The 17,859-nt window shown below is 25.9% G+C and overlaps 1 protein-coding gene across 2 annotated transcripts; it reads left to right on the plus strand.

Annotated features, from left to right (window-relative positions):
• LOC100570121 lies at nt 1-8,691 on the plus strand. 2 transcript variants are annotated; one of them, XM_008181582.3, is made up of 6 exons: nt 6-950; nt 3,366-3,448; nt 3,540-4,529; nt 4,816-5,041; nt 6,828-7,048; nt 8,279-8,366. In XM_008181582.3, exons 1-5 carry the CDS (start codon nt 840-842, stop codon nt 7,017-7,019), a joined length of 1,602 nt encoding a protein of 533 aa, XP_008179804.1. In that variant the 5' UTR covers nt 6-839; the 3' UTR covers nt 7,020-7,048; nt 8,279-8,366. The 2 variants fall into 2 exon arrangements, with proteins under 2 accessions (XP_016657293.1, XP_008179804.1); XM_016801804.2 differs by lacking the exon at nt 6,828-7,048 and having other exon boundaries at nt 1-950; nt 8,279-8,691.
• The last annotated feature ends 9,168 nt before the right edge of the window (nt 8,692-17,859 follow it).

Raw genomic sequence — 17,859 nt, forward strand, 5'->3', positions numbered from 1 at the left:
TATTAAATCTAAAATTCACGGTACCCTTGACGCCCCTGCGTATTGCTACTATGGGTCAACTGCCCAAACCTCTGTAAATTTAGTTGCCTATTTGCGCCTGTAAACCGTCACCCGTCTTCCTTCGTCTACAACTGCGTTTAGCGATGACGACGATAAATCACTTCTGAATGTCACGTCGACTCGTGGATTATTATTATAGGTACCAATATTATCGCCGCCGCCGTCACTGGTAATCTCATAATCTGTCCACCTGCACTCGTATCTAATATTAGGTAATTACGTGTGGCAGTATGGGGTTTCCATAACATTATTTTTATAAATTATTATCGAATATCGTCGTGACGCCTCTCCTCCACACACCGCCAGCAACAGCATACAGCTATAATAACGATTATAATAATATTACTTTAGCCGCGAAACGTTTTGACAGTGAATAACCGAAAACCGCCGTGCGAATGAGTTCGTCGATTTGAGTTTCGTCAAAAACATAATATTATTATTCAACTAGGTATATAGGTGCATATATTATATATATATATATTTATTATATTATATACATATATAATATATTGTATACATAATATTATTATATTGATAATTATTATTTATTTATTACTCGTTGTAGTCCGCCCGTTGAAAAATAATCCACGCTTACTCAATCAGACAATATAATATGTTATTATATATACCTAATACGTTTCTGACGGAATAAAATCGATCGATCGTAATACACTCGTTATTGTTAATAATATTCCGATAAATCTATTTTATTTTTTCGATTTTTGTTCTCAATCGTTGAGAAACGTGCGCGATACAAATTAACATTAATATAACACAACATGTCGACTCTGAATAACCCAACGGTAGCGTCAGTTTTCGACGATTGCAGCAACACAACGACGGCGATCGAGAACGATTATTCGTGTCGGCCGCCCGGCAAAAACAACAAGGTAAAAGCACTCGAGTTTTCAGTATCAAAATAATTCTTTTGAAATTCAGTTACACGTGCTATTATAAAAATTATCAAGTCAGGAAAGCTCACGCTTCGAGCTTGATTAAATTTCCGGTTTCTAAACGTAAATTAATACAGTGCAATAAATTATAATTTCAAAAGACTTTGGTAACCTTTATATTTTAGTAGTTAGGAGGTACCTTACCTACCTATTTTTCAATATTAGCTGCCTACTGGCTAGTATGAATCTATATTAAATATTCATATTTTTAATTTTTTAATAGGTACTGGCTAAAAAACAATAGAATAGTATATATTTACTTTGAGTAGAACCTTTATACGATTATTTATTTATTAAACTGTAGTATTAATAATAATCTAGTTAAATTCATTTCTAGTTTTTGTTTTATATTATGCATAAGAACTAATATTAAAATGGAAACATTAATATATATATATTTATTTTTATGTAGGTAGAATATAATTTCTTATATATTTAGTTACAGTTGAATTACATAGTTTAGTCATAAAAATAAGTTTTGTTCTTTATAAAATACATGTATTTAGAAAGCTATTGACTGTCACCCTAACTAATTGAAAAATTATTAAAAGTTTATAGGTAGTGCATATTCTTGCATATTATTTGGTAAATTTATAGTTTCAAAAACATATTTCTTAATTTTACCATTTATTAGAGAAAATTTGATGATTAATAATAAGTTTATAATACAATTTGAAAATTTGGCAGTAAAAAAATATATATAGTAAAGACATTATAGGTATTGTACATAATATTTTATTGTGAGAGTTTTCACTTGGTATTATTGTTATATTGTATTGTGTTTTGTTTATCTAGGTATAATTTCCCTTTTAGTAAAAATTATAAATTATTTATATTTATGAAAATGGTGTGTAAAATAACAAATTAAGTGCAAATTTATTATTTTTATAAGATTTAATTATTGTATAACTATCTCCTTCTGAGTTGTATGTAGATGTTTTTTATAATATATAATATAACTAATAATTTTAAAAAAGGTGGGCAAATGGATGTTGCTCTACTGTATAGTAGGTTACAAGTGGGTCACTGTAATGGATGGTGTTAAATTTATAATTTTAATGATATAATATCATTGTATTAGAAAAACGATTCTGAGCAAAAACGGACAGTCAGCCTACGATATTACTAAATATATTTGATGAAATTATTGTGAATGAAGTAATTTATATATAACCTATTTACGTGGAACCTTGTTTTAAATTTTTAATCCTTAGCTATAAAAGTTGAACATTTTATACATTTTTAACTAAAAATAATTATTAAATTTTAAATTTGATATATTTTGTCAATATTCGAACTTTAAATGCTTATAAAAAAAAATTGTGCATCTATTTTCTATGTTTTTCAACTGTTATTGTAACAATATATCAGGAGCCTTGCATTAAAGTTTCACGCTTTTTTATCCAACAAATACATTTTCATTGATATTTATAGAAAAAAAAACTAAAAAAATTGAAAACTGACAATGTCTGTTAACAGCCCAAAGAGAGTCAAAATATTTTCAAAATTTTATGGTGTATAGAAATTGAAAATATGAAAATTCAGTGAAGTTGCCATGAATCTACAGTTATTCGTTTTTGAATTGCAGCAAAATAACAAAATCCGCTACGTGAGAAATGGAGTGAATATCCAATCTTGTAAAAATATGAAATTCAAACGCTCATAAAAATTTAATTTGTTTTGCTTGAAGAATTTTTTTTTTTGATAAAGATAGACAAACTTATGAATGATCTTGTATTACATTTTTAAATCTAAGATTTGAAAAGAAAATTTTTTATGAATTTCTAACTCAAAATAATTTGCAAATTTTCGTAATTTTTACGTATTTTGTCAATATTTGAACTTTAAATGATTATAAAAAAAAAAAATTGTGGCTGGATTTTTAATTTTTTTCATCTGCCTTTAAAACAATATACTAGAAGTCTTCTATTAAATTTTCAAGCTTTTTTAACTAACAAATACAATTTTATTGATATTTAAAGAAAAAAAAACTAAAAAATATGGAAACTGAAAATGTCTGTGAAGAGCTCAAAATAAGTCAAAATATTTTGAAAATGTTATGGTGTATAGAAAATTCTTATACAAACATTCAGTCAAAATTTCATGTACCTACAATCATTTGTTTAAGAGTTGCACTAAAAACCAAAATCAATTTTCTCAAAAACAGATTTTGCGTAAAAATTCCCGTGTTTCCTTAATTTTTCTTTTGTCAGTATATATCTAACTGTATAACTAGTAATTACTAATTGCTTCAACACATTGAAAAAATCATATAATCAATATATTTATAAATAATTAAAAATTAAATATTCTATATATTAATATTAATTTAAAATTATTACATTTTTTTAGATTTCTGGAAGAAAAAAGCTAACCTTAACACCGGAACTAAAACGATTATCATTTGGTTCCATAAAGACACAGTGTTCTTTAAGGTTTGTTATTAAGTGTACATTATTATATTTTTAGAAATCATGAAATGGTTTGTTAAGCAAGTCCTTTTTACTTATAATTGTTGTTTTTTAGTGATTCAAGATTCATTTGTTTAAATGGCTTCCAATATTTGAAAAACAAAGAGATTACGTTAGAAGAAAACATGGAGCTCATTAGTGAAAACATATTAGTAGAAAGAAAATATTTCCAAGAGGTTATTGACAGTTTACTAGGTCAAGTTGTACAGCTGGAAGAAAATATTGACTTGAAAACAGTCAAGATCGAAAACTTGCAACTGTACAATTCGGAAAAATTGAAAGTTATTAACTCACTTACGATGGCTCTTAACGAAACCAAATGGAAGCGTGACACTATGCAACAGTTTTGTGAAGAACATGCTCCAAATGTACTATATAAAAGTATGATGTTAGTCAGTTGTGTTTTGGATAAAATATCCGTTTTTAAATCTAATCAGGATAAACTACATTCATGTTTAATCAATTTGGAAGAAGATTGTCCGTTAGTTAAAGCAGTCAAACAGCTCAAATCTGGTTGTGACAAATGTATTAGTGTCATTGAGAAAGCCACTATCAGAGAGCTGTCTTACGCATTAATGAATGAGAAAGATTTTAATAGCACAATAAAACACACCATTTATAATCTACAAAATTTCCTATTCAATGTACCACTTGATTGTAATTCTGCCGTTGAAAAGATCGGTTTGTTGAAAATCACTCAGGATGGTGAACATAATTTAGAGAATATGATTGGCTTGTGGGAATTAGTGAAGGATTTGTTCCAAAAACATCAATACCTGACAAATAAAATCATTTCACTCAACATGCAGAAAATTGGTCTGAAGTTACAACTTGATGAAATGGAAAATAATAGGAAGGAGCTTGAACTAAAGGCTATGACAGAAATCGAAGTTGTGGAAAAAAAAGAAGAATTATTGAATCAAAATGAATCGATGATTCGACAACATTGGGATGAAATGGATACTAGTCAAGAAATAGTTATGCAAACTCAAAGAGCTCAAGATATTGATCAAGAATTAGAAGATCTTCAAATAGAATACCACAGGTAAATTAATTTTTTTGTTGTATTTAGATGACCTTTATAATAATTGTCAATAGGTATATAAGAAGTATATACAAACAACATAGAGTAAATTAATTTGAAATATAGAATGTTGATTCAAATATATTTAAAATATGTAGGTATTTATATTTAATGACTGTTTGGTTTACTTATAATCCTTACTAACCTTTTCTTTAAGTTATTGATATTTTTAATTTTTCATGTAAGTTAAATATTTTTTATTGTATTGATTATTTATACTATGATGTTATGATTTTTGTTCCTTCAGTCATGACCAATATAACAGACAATTGAAAACAGATTTGTGTCATCTTGAAAATGAATTGGCCGAGTATCAGCTCAAATGTAATCAAATGGAAATTGAAAACAAACAAATTGAAATTGAGAAAATTAACATTTTAGAAGCATATGCCAAGTCTTGGGGACATTACAATGATAAACAAAAGATCAAATACACAGGGAGGCTTATAAAAGACATAGATTCCATTACGCAGGTAATTAATATCATATTCAATGCTACAATCATGAACTAAGATAATTATTTGGACTGGAAACAATACTTTTTTATTGGCAGCTCTGTTTACATACAGACATTCAGTAGAAGAGGAAATTGAGAGGCTACTGTGCCATTTAAATAACTTGTCTTGTTCTGGAGCCTAATTCCCATAGTCCTATACATATATTTAATTTTTTATTTATTTATGCAAATCTCTATAACAAAATAATAATTATAATAATTCACCACCAGGGTGGTCTGTCAATTTCCCTTTTCACACAAATGCCATACAAAACCGGACCGGACCCATACCCCCCAGCCACATTGTTTCCAGTCCATATTATCTAAGTTCATGACTCAAATATAATTAAATTGTTGTCTACAACATTTTAAAAACACCACCCCCCAAATTTTTAGACTCAAAATATACCTACTTATGGAGAACAGTAGTAACTACTCGTTCTATAATTATTTTAGAATAAAAATTACCATTTAAAGTAAACAATATTTTAAAGGTTATGACATATCCGTCTTTTATAATAATGTATCTACATTATTATAAATTGCACTATGTAGGTATAACAAAAAAAATACAGCTGTTTAAAAAGGTAAAATTAATATTAATTATTATATACAGTAAAACTTCCGCTAACGGTCACCTCTATGTAACGGTCAATTTTTTTGGTCTCGTCAAAAGTTATCCTAGTGTTATTCTACCTCTGTAGGACGGGCACCTCTAAATAGCGGTCTTTATTTACAGTCTCCTCAGTGACCGTTATATGGAAGTTTTACTGTATTTAAAAACAGATAGGTTATTTGAGTTATATTTTTCCAAAAATATTATCTTTTTTTGATTTTATAATTAAATTTGAGCGCTGATAGCCGACCTGCATCGATGTATTAGAATTAATTAATAGATAATTTTTCAATTATTCATCAACCAACAACAGGCCTAGCATATCTAACATATAAATCTGTAAAATATATATATATTTTTTTTTTTTCTATATTTGTTCATTGAAACGACCTCAAGGTCTTTGACAATGCTTATCACAAGTGGGTAGTAGGGAGATCATGTGATCTATTTATCTATGTATATATCACTATATGCATGATACTACCCCCCTTCTCCAAGAGGAGACTGCGTGAGACATTAAATGAGTTATGAGCATTTTTAATTTACATTTCTTATACACGCATAATTCACTTAAAAACTGAATTATTGTAAAAAAAGTTCCAACAAAACACAGATAATGTTCTTACCATCAAGTTTCATAATAGGTCGATTCACTCTAATTGTTAAGCTAACGGCATAAAACGTGAACTGCTGAGCGTAAATTTGCTATGTTGCGCGTTTTGTAAGACGGAGACAACAAATGCGGGTGTGGCGTCCTCTTAATGGAAAAAAATATTCATAAATAAAGAAATATAATTTTCAAAAATGTATGCATGCATAGGAATTTTTTCCTTTCTTGATTTAATATAATTATTTACTTCAATTTTCCATCATTCTATCGCTGTTTTTTTTTATATATTTTCCTCAATGAATAATTAGTATTAATTTCATGTATTCTTATGAATAGAATTAGTGATGATAGTTTATAATGAGATTAGTACAGAATGTTCAAAATTTGATAAAAAACAATTTACGGTAAAGTCTTTAAGTAGGTGCTTGTTTATAGTATTTTGCTCGAAAGATGTTAGTAGCATAGACAAAATAACTTTTACCTATTTTAAAATATAAAAATAACTAAGACTGAACAATTTAATTTCATTGTTTAAAGGAAATTAAATCATTAGAAATGGATTTTGAAAAACAAGTACATAACATTACATCTACTGTCCGAACTCCGGTTTTTAGTAAAACTCAAACAAAGTCCGAGAAAACAACACGGTCATATGGAGTTATTGATACATACAAACGTCCAAACAAAAGTTTGTTTCGGGAAGGTGTTGTCCGTAATTTACGTTACTAATGATCGAATTAGTTTACCTCAATAATGTAGTAAGACATTGTTATAACATATTATTATACTAAGAGCAATTATTTTTTTCTAGTTTATTAAAAATGTTAACACAAAATTGTATATGCTTTTCATTTCTCCTGGATTTTAAATATAATGTGTCTATTGTAATAGTCATAGTCTATATTGTCTATAGCCATTGTAATATTGACATAGCTCATATTTTGACTATAATATTTAATAAGCATTTTGTAGGATATAACAAGAAGACCTGACAATTGAAATAACTTTTGTTCTAATCAATATATTTTTTTTTTCTATTGAATGTATTGATTCATGTATGATATAACATTTTTTATTTTTATTTTAAAATACTGAAAATAAAAAAATTGTAAATCTGGTTTTTCGGAAACTTAAGATTGTAAAATTATTTATCTAAGTAAAGTGGTTTATTTAATATGATTTATTAAAATATCAAAGTAAGGCTCATTAATTTGAAAAGTAATAACTTAAAAAATAAAATATATATTAATCTTTAACAGGTACCTATATAAAAATGATCATAAAATTTTTAAAAAAAGTTTATACTTTTTGAGTTTAAAAGGTTTTCACGACTGGTTTAACTTAATTTAACAAAAATAGTGAAATTTCAAAAATATTTTAATAATAAGCTACATGACTTAAATAAATGTTTTTACAATCATAATTTTTTAATAACCAGTTTTAAAATATTTTATTTTCAATATTAAAAAATAAAAATGTTTATATTATACATGTAGCGCAATTGTGTCTGTAAATTATATGACAAAATAAAATAATTAGAACAAAAGTTATTTCTTTTGTCAGGTCTTCCTGGTGACCTGTTACACCCTATTTGTATTACAACAACCAAAAGTAAATTTAGGCACTATAGGTAATAATATTGATTATGACTCATAACTTATAACTCTTTAGGCCTTAAGAGACCAATTTTTAGAATGCATTAAATTGTTTAAAAGCTATAAGGTAACTGTAACACTGGTATCATTTTATTCACATTTTAATCAAAACATCTCTATTATAATTATTACAAATCATAATATCAATTTTATTATATCTTGATATTTTGTTATAGTCAAATACTGTCCTCTGTAAATAATATTACAATATTAGACCATTCAGTATCTTCTACCTACAAATTACATTTTAACATCAATTAATTTTTATGTAAATAATTTAAACCCACTTGATTTGATTTTAATAAGTTTTAATTTTTTTAATGTGTTTTACAGAGAGTGCTGTCAACTGCGTTTTCAATATTCTATGACTGATTTTATTTTATTTACACAACCAATTACATATTATATTAATTAAATTAATTATTTTTTTTTGGTATGGTATTTTTTTTTAAATTTTAACATTCATATTTGATGTAATAGATTTTATAATATTTGTTTTAGAAACATATTTATTTTTTTTTTAATTTTTGAACTGTTGCTACTGTATGAAATTTAGTTGTTTTAATAATTATAATAAATAGGTGATAATTTAATTTTTGGTAAGCATTGTACCTCATAAAAATATATTTTAATGATAGGACCTACATGTTACTAGCTAATTAATAAATATGTTGGTATTAATTAATTGCTGGACAACATATGATCAATATGAAATTGTTAATTAATTACATTACAAACCGATAAAAGTTAGTTATAAAAATATTGTGTTTTTTTTTTTAATTATTTTATTTGACAATAAAACAAAAATAATTAAGAATAATTATAAAAGTGTATTATCCTCATTTTTTAATTCCTAAATCCTTATATTTAAAATAAATTATTTCGATTAATGTTGTAGTAAAAAACAGTATGTTATTTCAATTATTTTAATTTGGTGGGTTAAAATTAGTCTAAATATTTTTTAAATATCATTGTGTAATATTGGTTATTTAATATGTAATTTCGTCCAAATTCAAACATAAAATAACTAAAAAAAAACTGTGTTTTTATATTTTTGAGATTTTTTGGTTACAGAATAACCTACTTATTGGAACCTTGTTTTAAAATGTCAATCCTTAGCTATAAAAGTTGAACATTAAATGCTTATAAAAAAAAGTTGTGCCTATGTATTTTTAATATTCAACTACTATTGTAACAATATTTCAGGATTCAGGTTTTTGACCCAACAAATACGATTTTAATGACATTTATAGAAAAAAAACTAAAAAAATTGAAAATTTGAAATTGTTTGTTAACAACTCAAAACGAGTCAAAATATTTTCAATATTGTGTGGTGTACTGAAAATAAAACATTCAGTAAAAATTGCATGTATTTCCAGTAATTACAACAAAATAAGAAAATCGCAGTGGCGTCATTTCAGTTTTTTAGATGGGGGCAATATGTTTGACCGGCCCATAACAAAACTGGAAAAAACCGGTCGCTAATTATCACATTATATTATATTACAATCGCAATTTTATTTCAATACAAATATAGCTTTCTTACATAAATTAACTCACTAGTTACCATCACGGTCATCTGAGATAATCTTGGTTACTATCATAGGCATAAATAACCCATTTAATTTTAGAGATAACAATAAATGACTGAATAATTAATAATATGTAGGGGGATACCTAAACATATTACTTCTTAGCTACTATATGAAGGCCCTAAACTAGTACATATCCGGCCCGACAATCGCCCGCTAATGACATGGGGGAGGGCAAATTTTAAGCTGATTTCTATAATCATAAAATAACATATTTAATAAAATAGAAGAGCATTAGCACCCCAGATTTTTCATTAAAATCGCACCCCTGGATATTACAATATTTGTATTATTATATAATATATTATAATATTACTATAAGACTGGAAATATAATGTAAGTTGAACATCTAATAGTTAACACATTTTTAACTACAAAATAAATATTAAATTTTAAATTTGATACATTTTGTCAAAATTCGAACTTTAAATGCTTATCAAAAAAAAATGAGCCGATGTATTCTTATTATTTTTCAACCACTATATTGCAATATATCAGGAGCTTTGTGTTAATTTTTCACGCTTTTTGACCCAACAAATAAAATTGTATTAATATTTATAAAAAAAAAAACTAAAAAAATTGTCTGCAAACAGCTCAAAACAAGTCAAAATATTTTCAAAATGTTATGGTGCATAAAAAATGAAAATATCATTCAGTCATATTTTAATGTATCCATAGTCGTTTGTTTTTTAATTACAACAAAATAAGTAAATCGGTACACGATAAATCGAGTGAAACTCCAATCTTGAACAAATATGAATTTCAAACGCTCATAAAAATTTAATTTGACTTTCTTGTAGATATTTATTTATTTATTTTTTTTTTTGATAAAGGTAGACAAACTTATGAGGAATCTTGCACTACATTTTTAAATCTTAGATTTAAAAAGAAAAATTTTTATGAATTTCTAACCCAAAGTAGTTTTGCACATTTTCATAATTTTTACGTATTTTGTCAATATTCAAACTCGACATGATTATAAAAAAAATTGAGGGTATGGATTTTTAATATTTTTCAAATGTCATACAACAATATATTATTAGCCTTGTATTAAATTTCCAAGCTTTCATACACACCAAATAAAATTTTATTGACATTTACAGAAGAAAAAGCTTAAAAAATTGGAAATGGAAAATGTCATTACCTATGTAATTACGGTAATTTGTTATAGAGTAGGTATTACACCAAAAACCGTTTTTGCATTAAAATTCCCGTTTTACCTTAATTTTTATTCTGTTTTTCCCGGCACTTTTGAAAACTATTGGGAATTTTAAATGTTGTCTTCCTGAATGCATCAACTATATTCACTTTCCCGTCGAAAAATAAATTGTTGAAAAATATCGAAGCAGCCCCAAACGGTGATGATAGACACAAGAATAATAAAAAAAACATATCACTGTAAAATCGTTAATCAATACATCCATAGCTCCGCTCAGAATCTAAAACAATAACGAATTATATTTTTGTCCAAGTTTTTATGGTAAATAAATTGTTTTGTTTTCAAAATATGAATTAAATTTAGTGTTTTAAGAACGACTTTTTAATACACACCTATATAAGATATGTTACTCGAATGACCTCTCGTATGCTAGACTGATCCACAGTCCACAGTACTAAAACCCTACTCATAATGATTATTTTAGTTTATTTTATGTATATAAATTATTAATCTATTATTATAATTATAATTACCAGTTACTGATATTACATTATTAGTCAATATTAATAAAATTATAAAAATTAATTAAAACGCAGGTACCCAAATGTCTAAATTAACATAGGTACCTACACGCAATTTTATTTTAATGTTTTTTAATTTTAATTTATTAGATCACAAATAGGGACCTACCGGCTTTATATATTATTCAAATTAGTTATCTAATAATTGATAGAAACAGCACAAATGTAGGTACCTATTATTTATTATATTTAGATAGGTATTAGTATAATTAGTTTTTATAGTATGATATTTACTTTATGTAGGTAATAATTACCTATTAATCAAATAGATAATGTATTCACTTATTTTTATTGATTGGTAATAAAATAACGTAGGTAACTTATACGGTAATACAAATGTGGTCAAGTTAATGAAAATAATTAACTCAAATTAAGTTAAGAGGACACAAGATCGATAAAATAAAAGTTAACAGTTAATAAATTATAAATTTAACTCGATAAGTTAAAAGTTAATATAGAAAAAAATATTAACTTAACTCAGTTTAAAAAAAAAATTAATCTATTTTTTTTTTAATTATAATGTAAATCACATAAAGAGTGAATGTGTCTTTTTAGTTTCTAATTTATAAATTATAAAAAACAATTTTATTGAACTTTTATCATAATGTACACTGTATTATACCCTTTTACTTTTACTTTACTATTATTTACTAATTTAAACTATACTCATCTCACATTAATAATTTAAAAAATATATTGTTTTATATCATATAGCAATTGAATAATATAAGTTATATAATATTAAAACATAACAATTGCCAATTTATAATTTAAAATGATTAATTTTTTAAAAACATTTATAATTGCAACTTGCATAATATATAATTTACAACTTAATAAAATACATAAATATACACAAAATTATGTTATCAAGAAAAATAAAAGAAATGTTTGTGTTTTTGTATTGGGTTATTTGTATTTTATACTGACATAGTAATATTTACGAATAAACGGAAAATTTCAAAATTTTTTTAACTTAATGGTTTTTTTTTTAAATCAACTGAGAAAAGCTAAATTATTTCAACTATAAATTAAACTAGTTAAGTTCATAAGTTGATTAGAAAATGAACCAACTAGTTAAGTTAAAAAGTTAAAAAAATTAACTTTTTAACTAGTTTAATGTCCACCTTTGCGGTAATATATTACCAGTATACTCGTAGGTAGTTTCTATGGTCTGTTTATACTTATATGGTAGTTGTAACTTGTAATAACTTAAAAATACCATCAAACAATGTATAAGTCATATGGGCGTACCCGAGGGAGGATTTTGGGCCTAAACATTCTATTTTAATTTTTAAGTTTCATGGTTGAAAATGTTAAAAAAAAAATATGGCACTATAGACTGTTCGTGCTTTGAAAATTTTCCATTAAATCCAGACACCTTATTTATATACTTACTATACGAAAGAGTTAAAAACGTTTTCACGATTACCCATGGATTTCATATTATTCAGATTATATATAGGTATTGAATTCATTGAAAATGTGTAGGTTAGGTAAATACAATAAGCTAATATTATGCTAATACATTATAACGATAAACGCGAATAATACTTTCAGATTACAACAAAATAACTAAAACCGTTAATCTTTATTTAAATATTTATCTAAATTCGTCCAAATTTGAACTTAAAATATCTATAAAAAAAACTGTGTTTATATACGTCCTATAGTTTAGATTTTTTGGTAACAGTATAATCAAAGGCGTCCGTCGGAGGCGAAAGGGGCCATTACCTTGGGAAAACTAACTAACTCGACATTTTTAGCGAGTATGTAGTTTAATTTATTTTTGATTATAACTCCGGATTCTCCTTAAACCTCATTAAACCTATTGGCTGCATTTTCCGCACTATCGCAAGACTTTCTTTAAATTGTGTTATTATTATATTTGATATTTCTAATTTTTTTATTACTTTAACCAAGAAACAGCAGTTTTCTAAAATAATAAATGCTAAATGATTATTTAGGTCATTATGTTGCATAATATTAGTAGCTTTTATTATAGCGATTGCGCAATATCTGAATCAAGATTTTAAATAACTTCTTTAATTTTTTCGAAATTGCTAGAATAATATTCGACTGCTGCTAACCAAGTACGCCACCGGTCATTGATGATTGGCTAAGGTGGAAGGCATAAATTAGAATATAATCTCTTAAATTTTAGTACCATACTATAGGAGCTTTTAAAAATACTTTTTTTACAATCGCAATTGTACAGAATCAACTAAAGGAAACTGTAATCTAACTGTTTTAGCTATACGGTGAAATCCGTGAGCTAAATGTTACATTTTTGGATAAAATGTTAATGGAATTTTTCCAGCTTTAAGACTATATACGGAGGAGCAACCATGTTTTTTGACCGTGTGAAAAATTATTTGCTGACAATAATTGAAAAAAAAACTTTAAAAAATTGAAAATTTCACATAGCTATATAAATATCTCAATAAGAAAATTGTATAATAAACAATTGGTAAAAATTGAAAGTACCTATCTACAGTAATTTATAGTTTTTGAGTTAGACCAAAAAAACTAAATCGATTTTGTTAAAAACAGATTTGGCTTAAAAATCTCCGTTTTCCTTAATTTAAAAATGTCCATTTTTTGTTAATTTACTTTTGACCCATCAAGGCCACAAATTAAAGTACCAACTATTTTCACTTTCCTACCTTAGTAGAAATTCTAAGCATTTTATCTGCCCCATAATATGATGACAGACAATAATACAAAAAAGTAAAAACACATTCATTGTAAAATCGATACATTTATCATCAGTTAATCATTCCGCTTAGAATTTAAAATAAATAAGTACCTAATAACTAGGTTCAATATTTGAGTCTGATAAAATATGAATATTATGCTTAATTAATTCAAACTTAATGTAAAATAGTTACTTAATGATTTCCATCGTCATGCACGATAAACATATTTTACAGTGGGTAACCTATACAGAGCGATTATCAACAACATATTTGAAAAAAATAATAAATAATTTAAAAATTGTTTTTAATACCTAGGTAATTTTTTACGAGCTATAATTTTAACAGAATAATAAAATTATCAAATAATAGCTATAGATTATTATAATGGTAAATGCATAATAAATATTAATCATAATACCCACGTACCTAGTAGCTATACAATATAAGAACTAATGTATGTAATATTATTTTCGGACTTTTTTTCCTAATATCCACGGATACATGGTATTATACATGCTATTATATTTTATATATATTATTAGGTATATATTCAATGTTTGTTTTATAACTTAAGGTCAAAGCAGTAGCTTGGGCCAAAAGGTTATCTTTTAGCGTCTAACGATATTGTAAATTGAATATAGCTATATGTACAAATGTTCAATAATATATATATTAATATATTATTATGTTTTACAGATTGCAGGAGGCACGCAGCTGTTCTGTTGTACCACAGCATATTATACCTAAACCTAAGATTGGAATATTTATACAATATTTAAACAATTTATTTCATGTTCAATTTATACTATAGTTTAATAAAAAAATGTAACCAATGAAATAAAAATACGACTTTTAATCATAGATTGAGTACCTATTTACATTTAATTGTTTCCATCTTAAATATTTGTATAATGTTAAAAAATTTAAATTTAAATAAATAATGGTAATAATTAAATAAATATAATATAAGACGTATTTTTATTTAACAGGCATCCCAACATCCGTTTATTTGCTTAACCTTAACACTTATCTGTATGAGCGTGTATCAAAGGTCGCATAAATATCATAATAAGACGTGTTCTTGTTTGATAGGTATTAATTGTACAAACATCAAAATATGTAATATTTTATTGAGGAACATATTATATTATCCATAGTCTATACTCTATACTGAATACTGATACCATTATTCATTAGTTAAAAAATTACAATAAATTTATTTTTCTATTAACTTATTATTCGATTCCGGTGGCAGTGGCACTCATTGTCTTGCTCGGCGGTCCCTGTGCCTTATTGCTGCTTTGTCTCGCACAAGTGACAACTATTGATAATCTCGACAGAGAAGACGAAAGCCTTATTAGTTCCGTTGTAATCTCATAGGACTTCCTCTGTAGATATTAAAATAATTTATATCAAACAGGAAACATTATAATGAATATTAAATACATACTCAAATTTCGTATATAGTTTATTAGATGTACCTACGACACCTACTTATACGCACATTTGATATGTATGTACCTACACAATATTATAGTTAATAGGTATACTATATACTTATGTACTTTAGGACGTATAGGTACACTATTATAGTATTATATATAATTTGATTTTCAACGTAAATCATTTAGGTATCTATGTCCTAGAGTGAATTATAGCGGTCAAATCAAGGGCCCGTCGACCTCCATCAGAGATTTGATTAACGGGAGAGGGGCATTTTGAAATTGTTCGATGCAATCAAAATTCTTATTTATAGGTGCTTCATAAAATGTTTTAGTGTTTTTTTCATTATAAACTAACTTTGCCGGACAATTTTTGGATTTTTATTTGACCCCTAAGGAGGTTTTTAATTAAAAAATTGTTTTTTATTTAAACCTTCTCTGGAAGCGATACCAAAATTCGAAAGTACAGCATACCAAAATCAAAGATCCAATTATGAAGAATTGTATGTTAATTTTTTTGAATTGTAGTCTTGAATTTTCACCAAATATTCCTATCATCAATCATCATTTACTAGACAGCATATAATTTTGAAATATGTAATATTTAAGCATTTTTTTTTTAGCTAATTATAGATAATTTGTATTTAAGATTCTGAGCGGTGTGATTTGATTTTAATAATGATGTGTGATTTTTTTTTTGTCTGTAGGTAGACACGAAAATTAGTAGAACAAACGCTTCGATTATTATTTTGAGGATGGTTTTTGATAGTAAATTGGATTTAGTTGGTATTTTTGAGAGTTAATAATAAAATTGAAAATTCTCAGTATTTTTAAAAATATTCAGGAAACAACAAATAAAGCTGAAATACTGGAATTTGTACGCAAAACACTCAAATAATTTTATTTTTTTTTGGTGTAACTCAAAAACAAGTAACCATGTATGCTTGTTATTTTCATCAAATATTTTAATTAAAATTGTCTGCAGAAAAAATAAAACAGTTGTTTGTACTATAAAAATAGTAGGATTACCGATTGTACATTATAATTGATATAGGGATAGCTATAAGGTTAATCATATTTACTAAAATATCATAGGTAGTCAAGTTGTTATAGTTATTCGAACTGAAATATGTTATTTTAACTATATTTTTTAGTTAATTCAAACATTAAAAACTGCGTTAACTATAAAATATAGTAAACTTTACCATAATTAATAACTATATTTATATAGTCATAATAAGTAAATCATTTTAGTTATTTTACCTATTAAACAGTTATATTTACTATAATTTGTTTAACTATAATATTATAGTAATTTTTTTTTTCGTGTAAATTTTCAAATTATTTTGACGCTTTTTAAGCTTCTATAGATTTAACATATTATATATATTTTTTATAAATGTCGATATAAAAATTTCGTTTGGTCAAAAATTTTGAAAATTTTATAAAGGTTCCTTATAAATTGTAATTAAAAAGATTTAATTTAAGTAATTAAAATATATCGAAAATACAATGTCCCAATATTTTTTTATAAGCGTTTAAAGTTAATATTTTGACGAAGTTCATAAAGAAATTGAGAAAAATATTTTGTAGTTAGAAATTCACAACAAAGTTTCTTTTATATCTGTAAGATTTAAAAATGTAATACAAGATTTATCATAAGTTGTTATTACTAGATTTTTTAAAAAAAAAGCTGAGTTTAATCATTTCACTAATATTTACGCGTAATCTAACGATTCTCATATTTTGTATACATTTTGATAGACTCCTATTATAACTATATGCGAGTGTATAAGTGTATTATAATTTTCTACACATGGTACCTATATTTTTTTTAATATTTTGGTATCATATCTGATTATAGACATACCTATCACATATTATGACTTTTTTCTATAAATATAAGTGTTCCATTTTTGTAGCTAAAGCTTGAAAATGTAATATAAAATCCTTATAAGTATTATGTAATGGGACTAAACACTCTCAAAAATATATTAAATTAAACTGATTTTTATTTGTACACTTAAAGAAATTCATTTTTTGACATAATTAAATAATTAAAATAACAATTTTTGTTATTTTAATGTTAATGTTTAAATGTTTAAATGTTAAAGTTTAGAGGGCTATATGTTTTGGCACACCGAACGGGCCAAAACCTGTATTTTCTCTCTCAACAATCCCGTCTGGCGATGTTCTCCCTATGCGCTGTCCATTAGTTTATTGTAAGAAAGTCTGAAATCGTTTCCGAATATCACGCGGGCACTATAATATTATACCATTGTCCACAAAAAAATAAAAATCACCTGCGCCCTTAGGTGGTATGATGCCCCGGTGTTTCCGTGGGCATGGCGGACGGGGGGGAGGTGAGCAACAGGGCGGGCGGACGTGACACGCAACGCAGCGCACCGACTAGGCGCCCCGTTGCGAATCGACGCGGTGAG

Source organism: Acyrthosiphon pisum, chromosome X, assembly GCF_005508785.2.
Source record: "Acyrthosiphon pisum isolate AL4f chromosome X, pea_aphid_22Mar2018_4r6ur, whole genome shotgun sequence".
NCBI lineage: Eukaryota > Metazoa > Arthropoda > Insecta > Hemiptera > Aphididae > Acyrthosiphon > Acyrthosiphon pisum.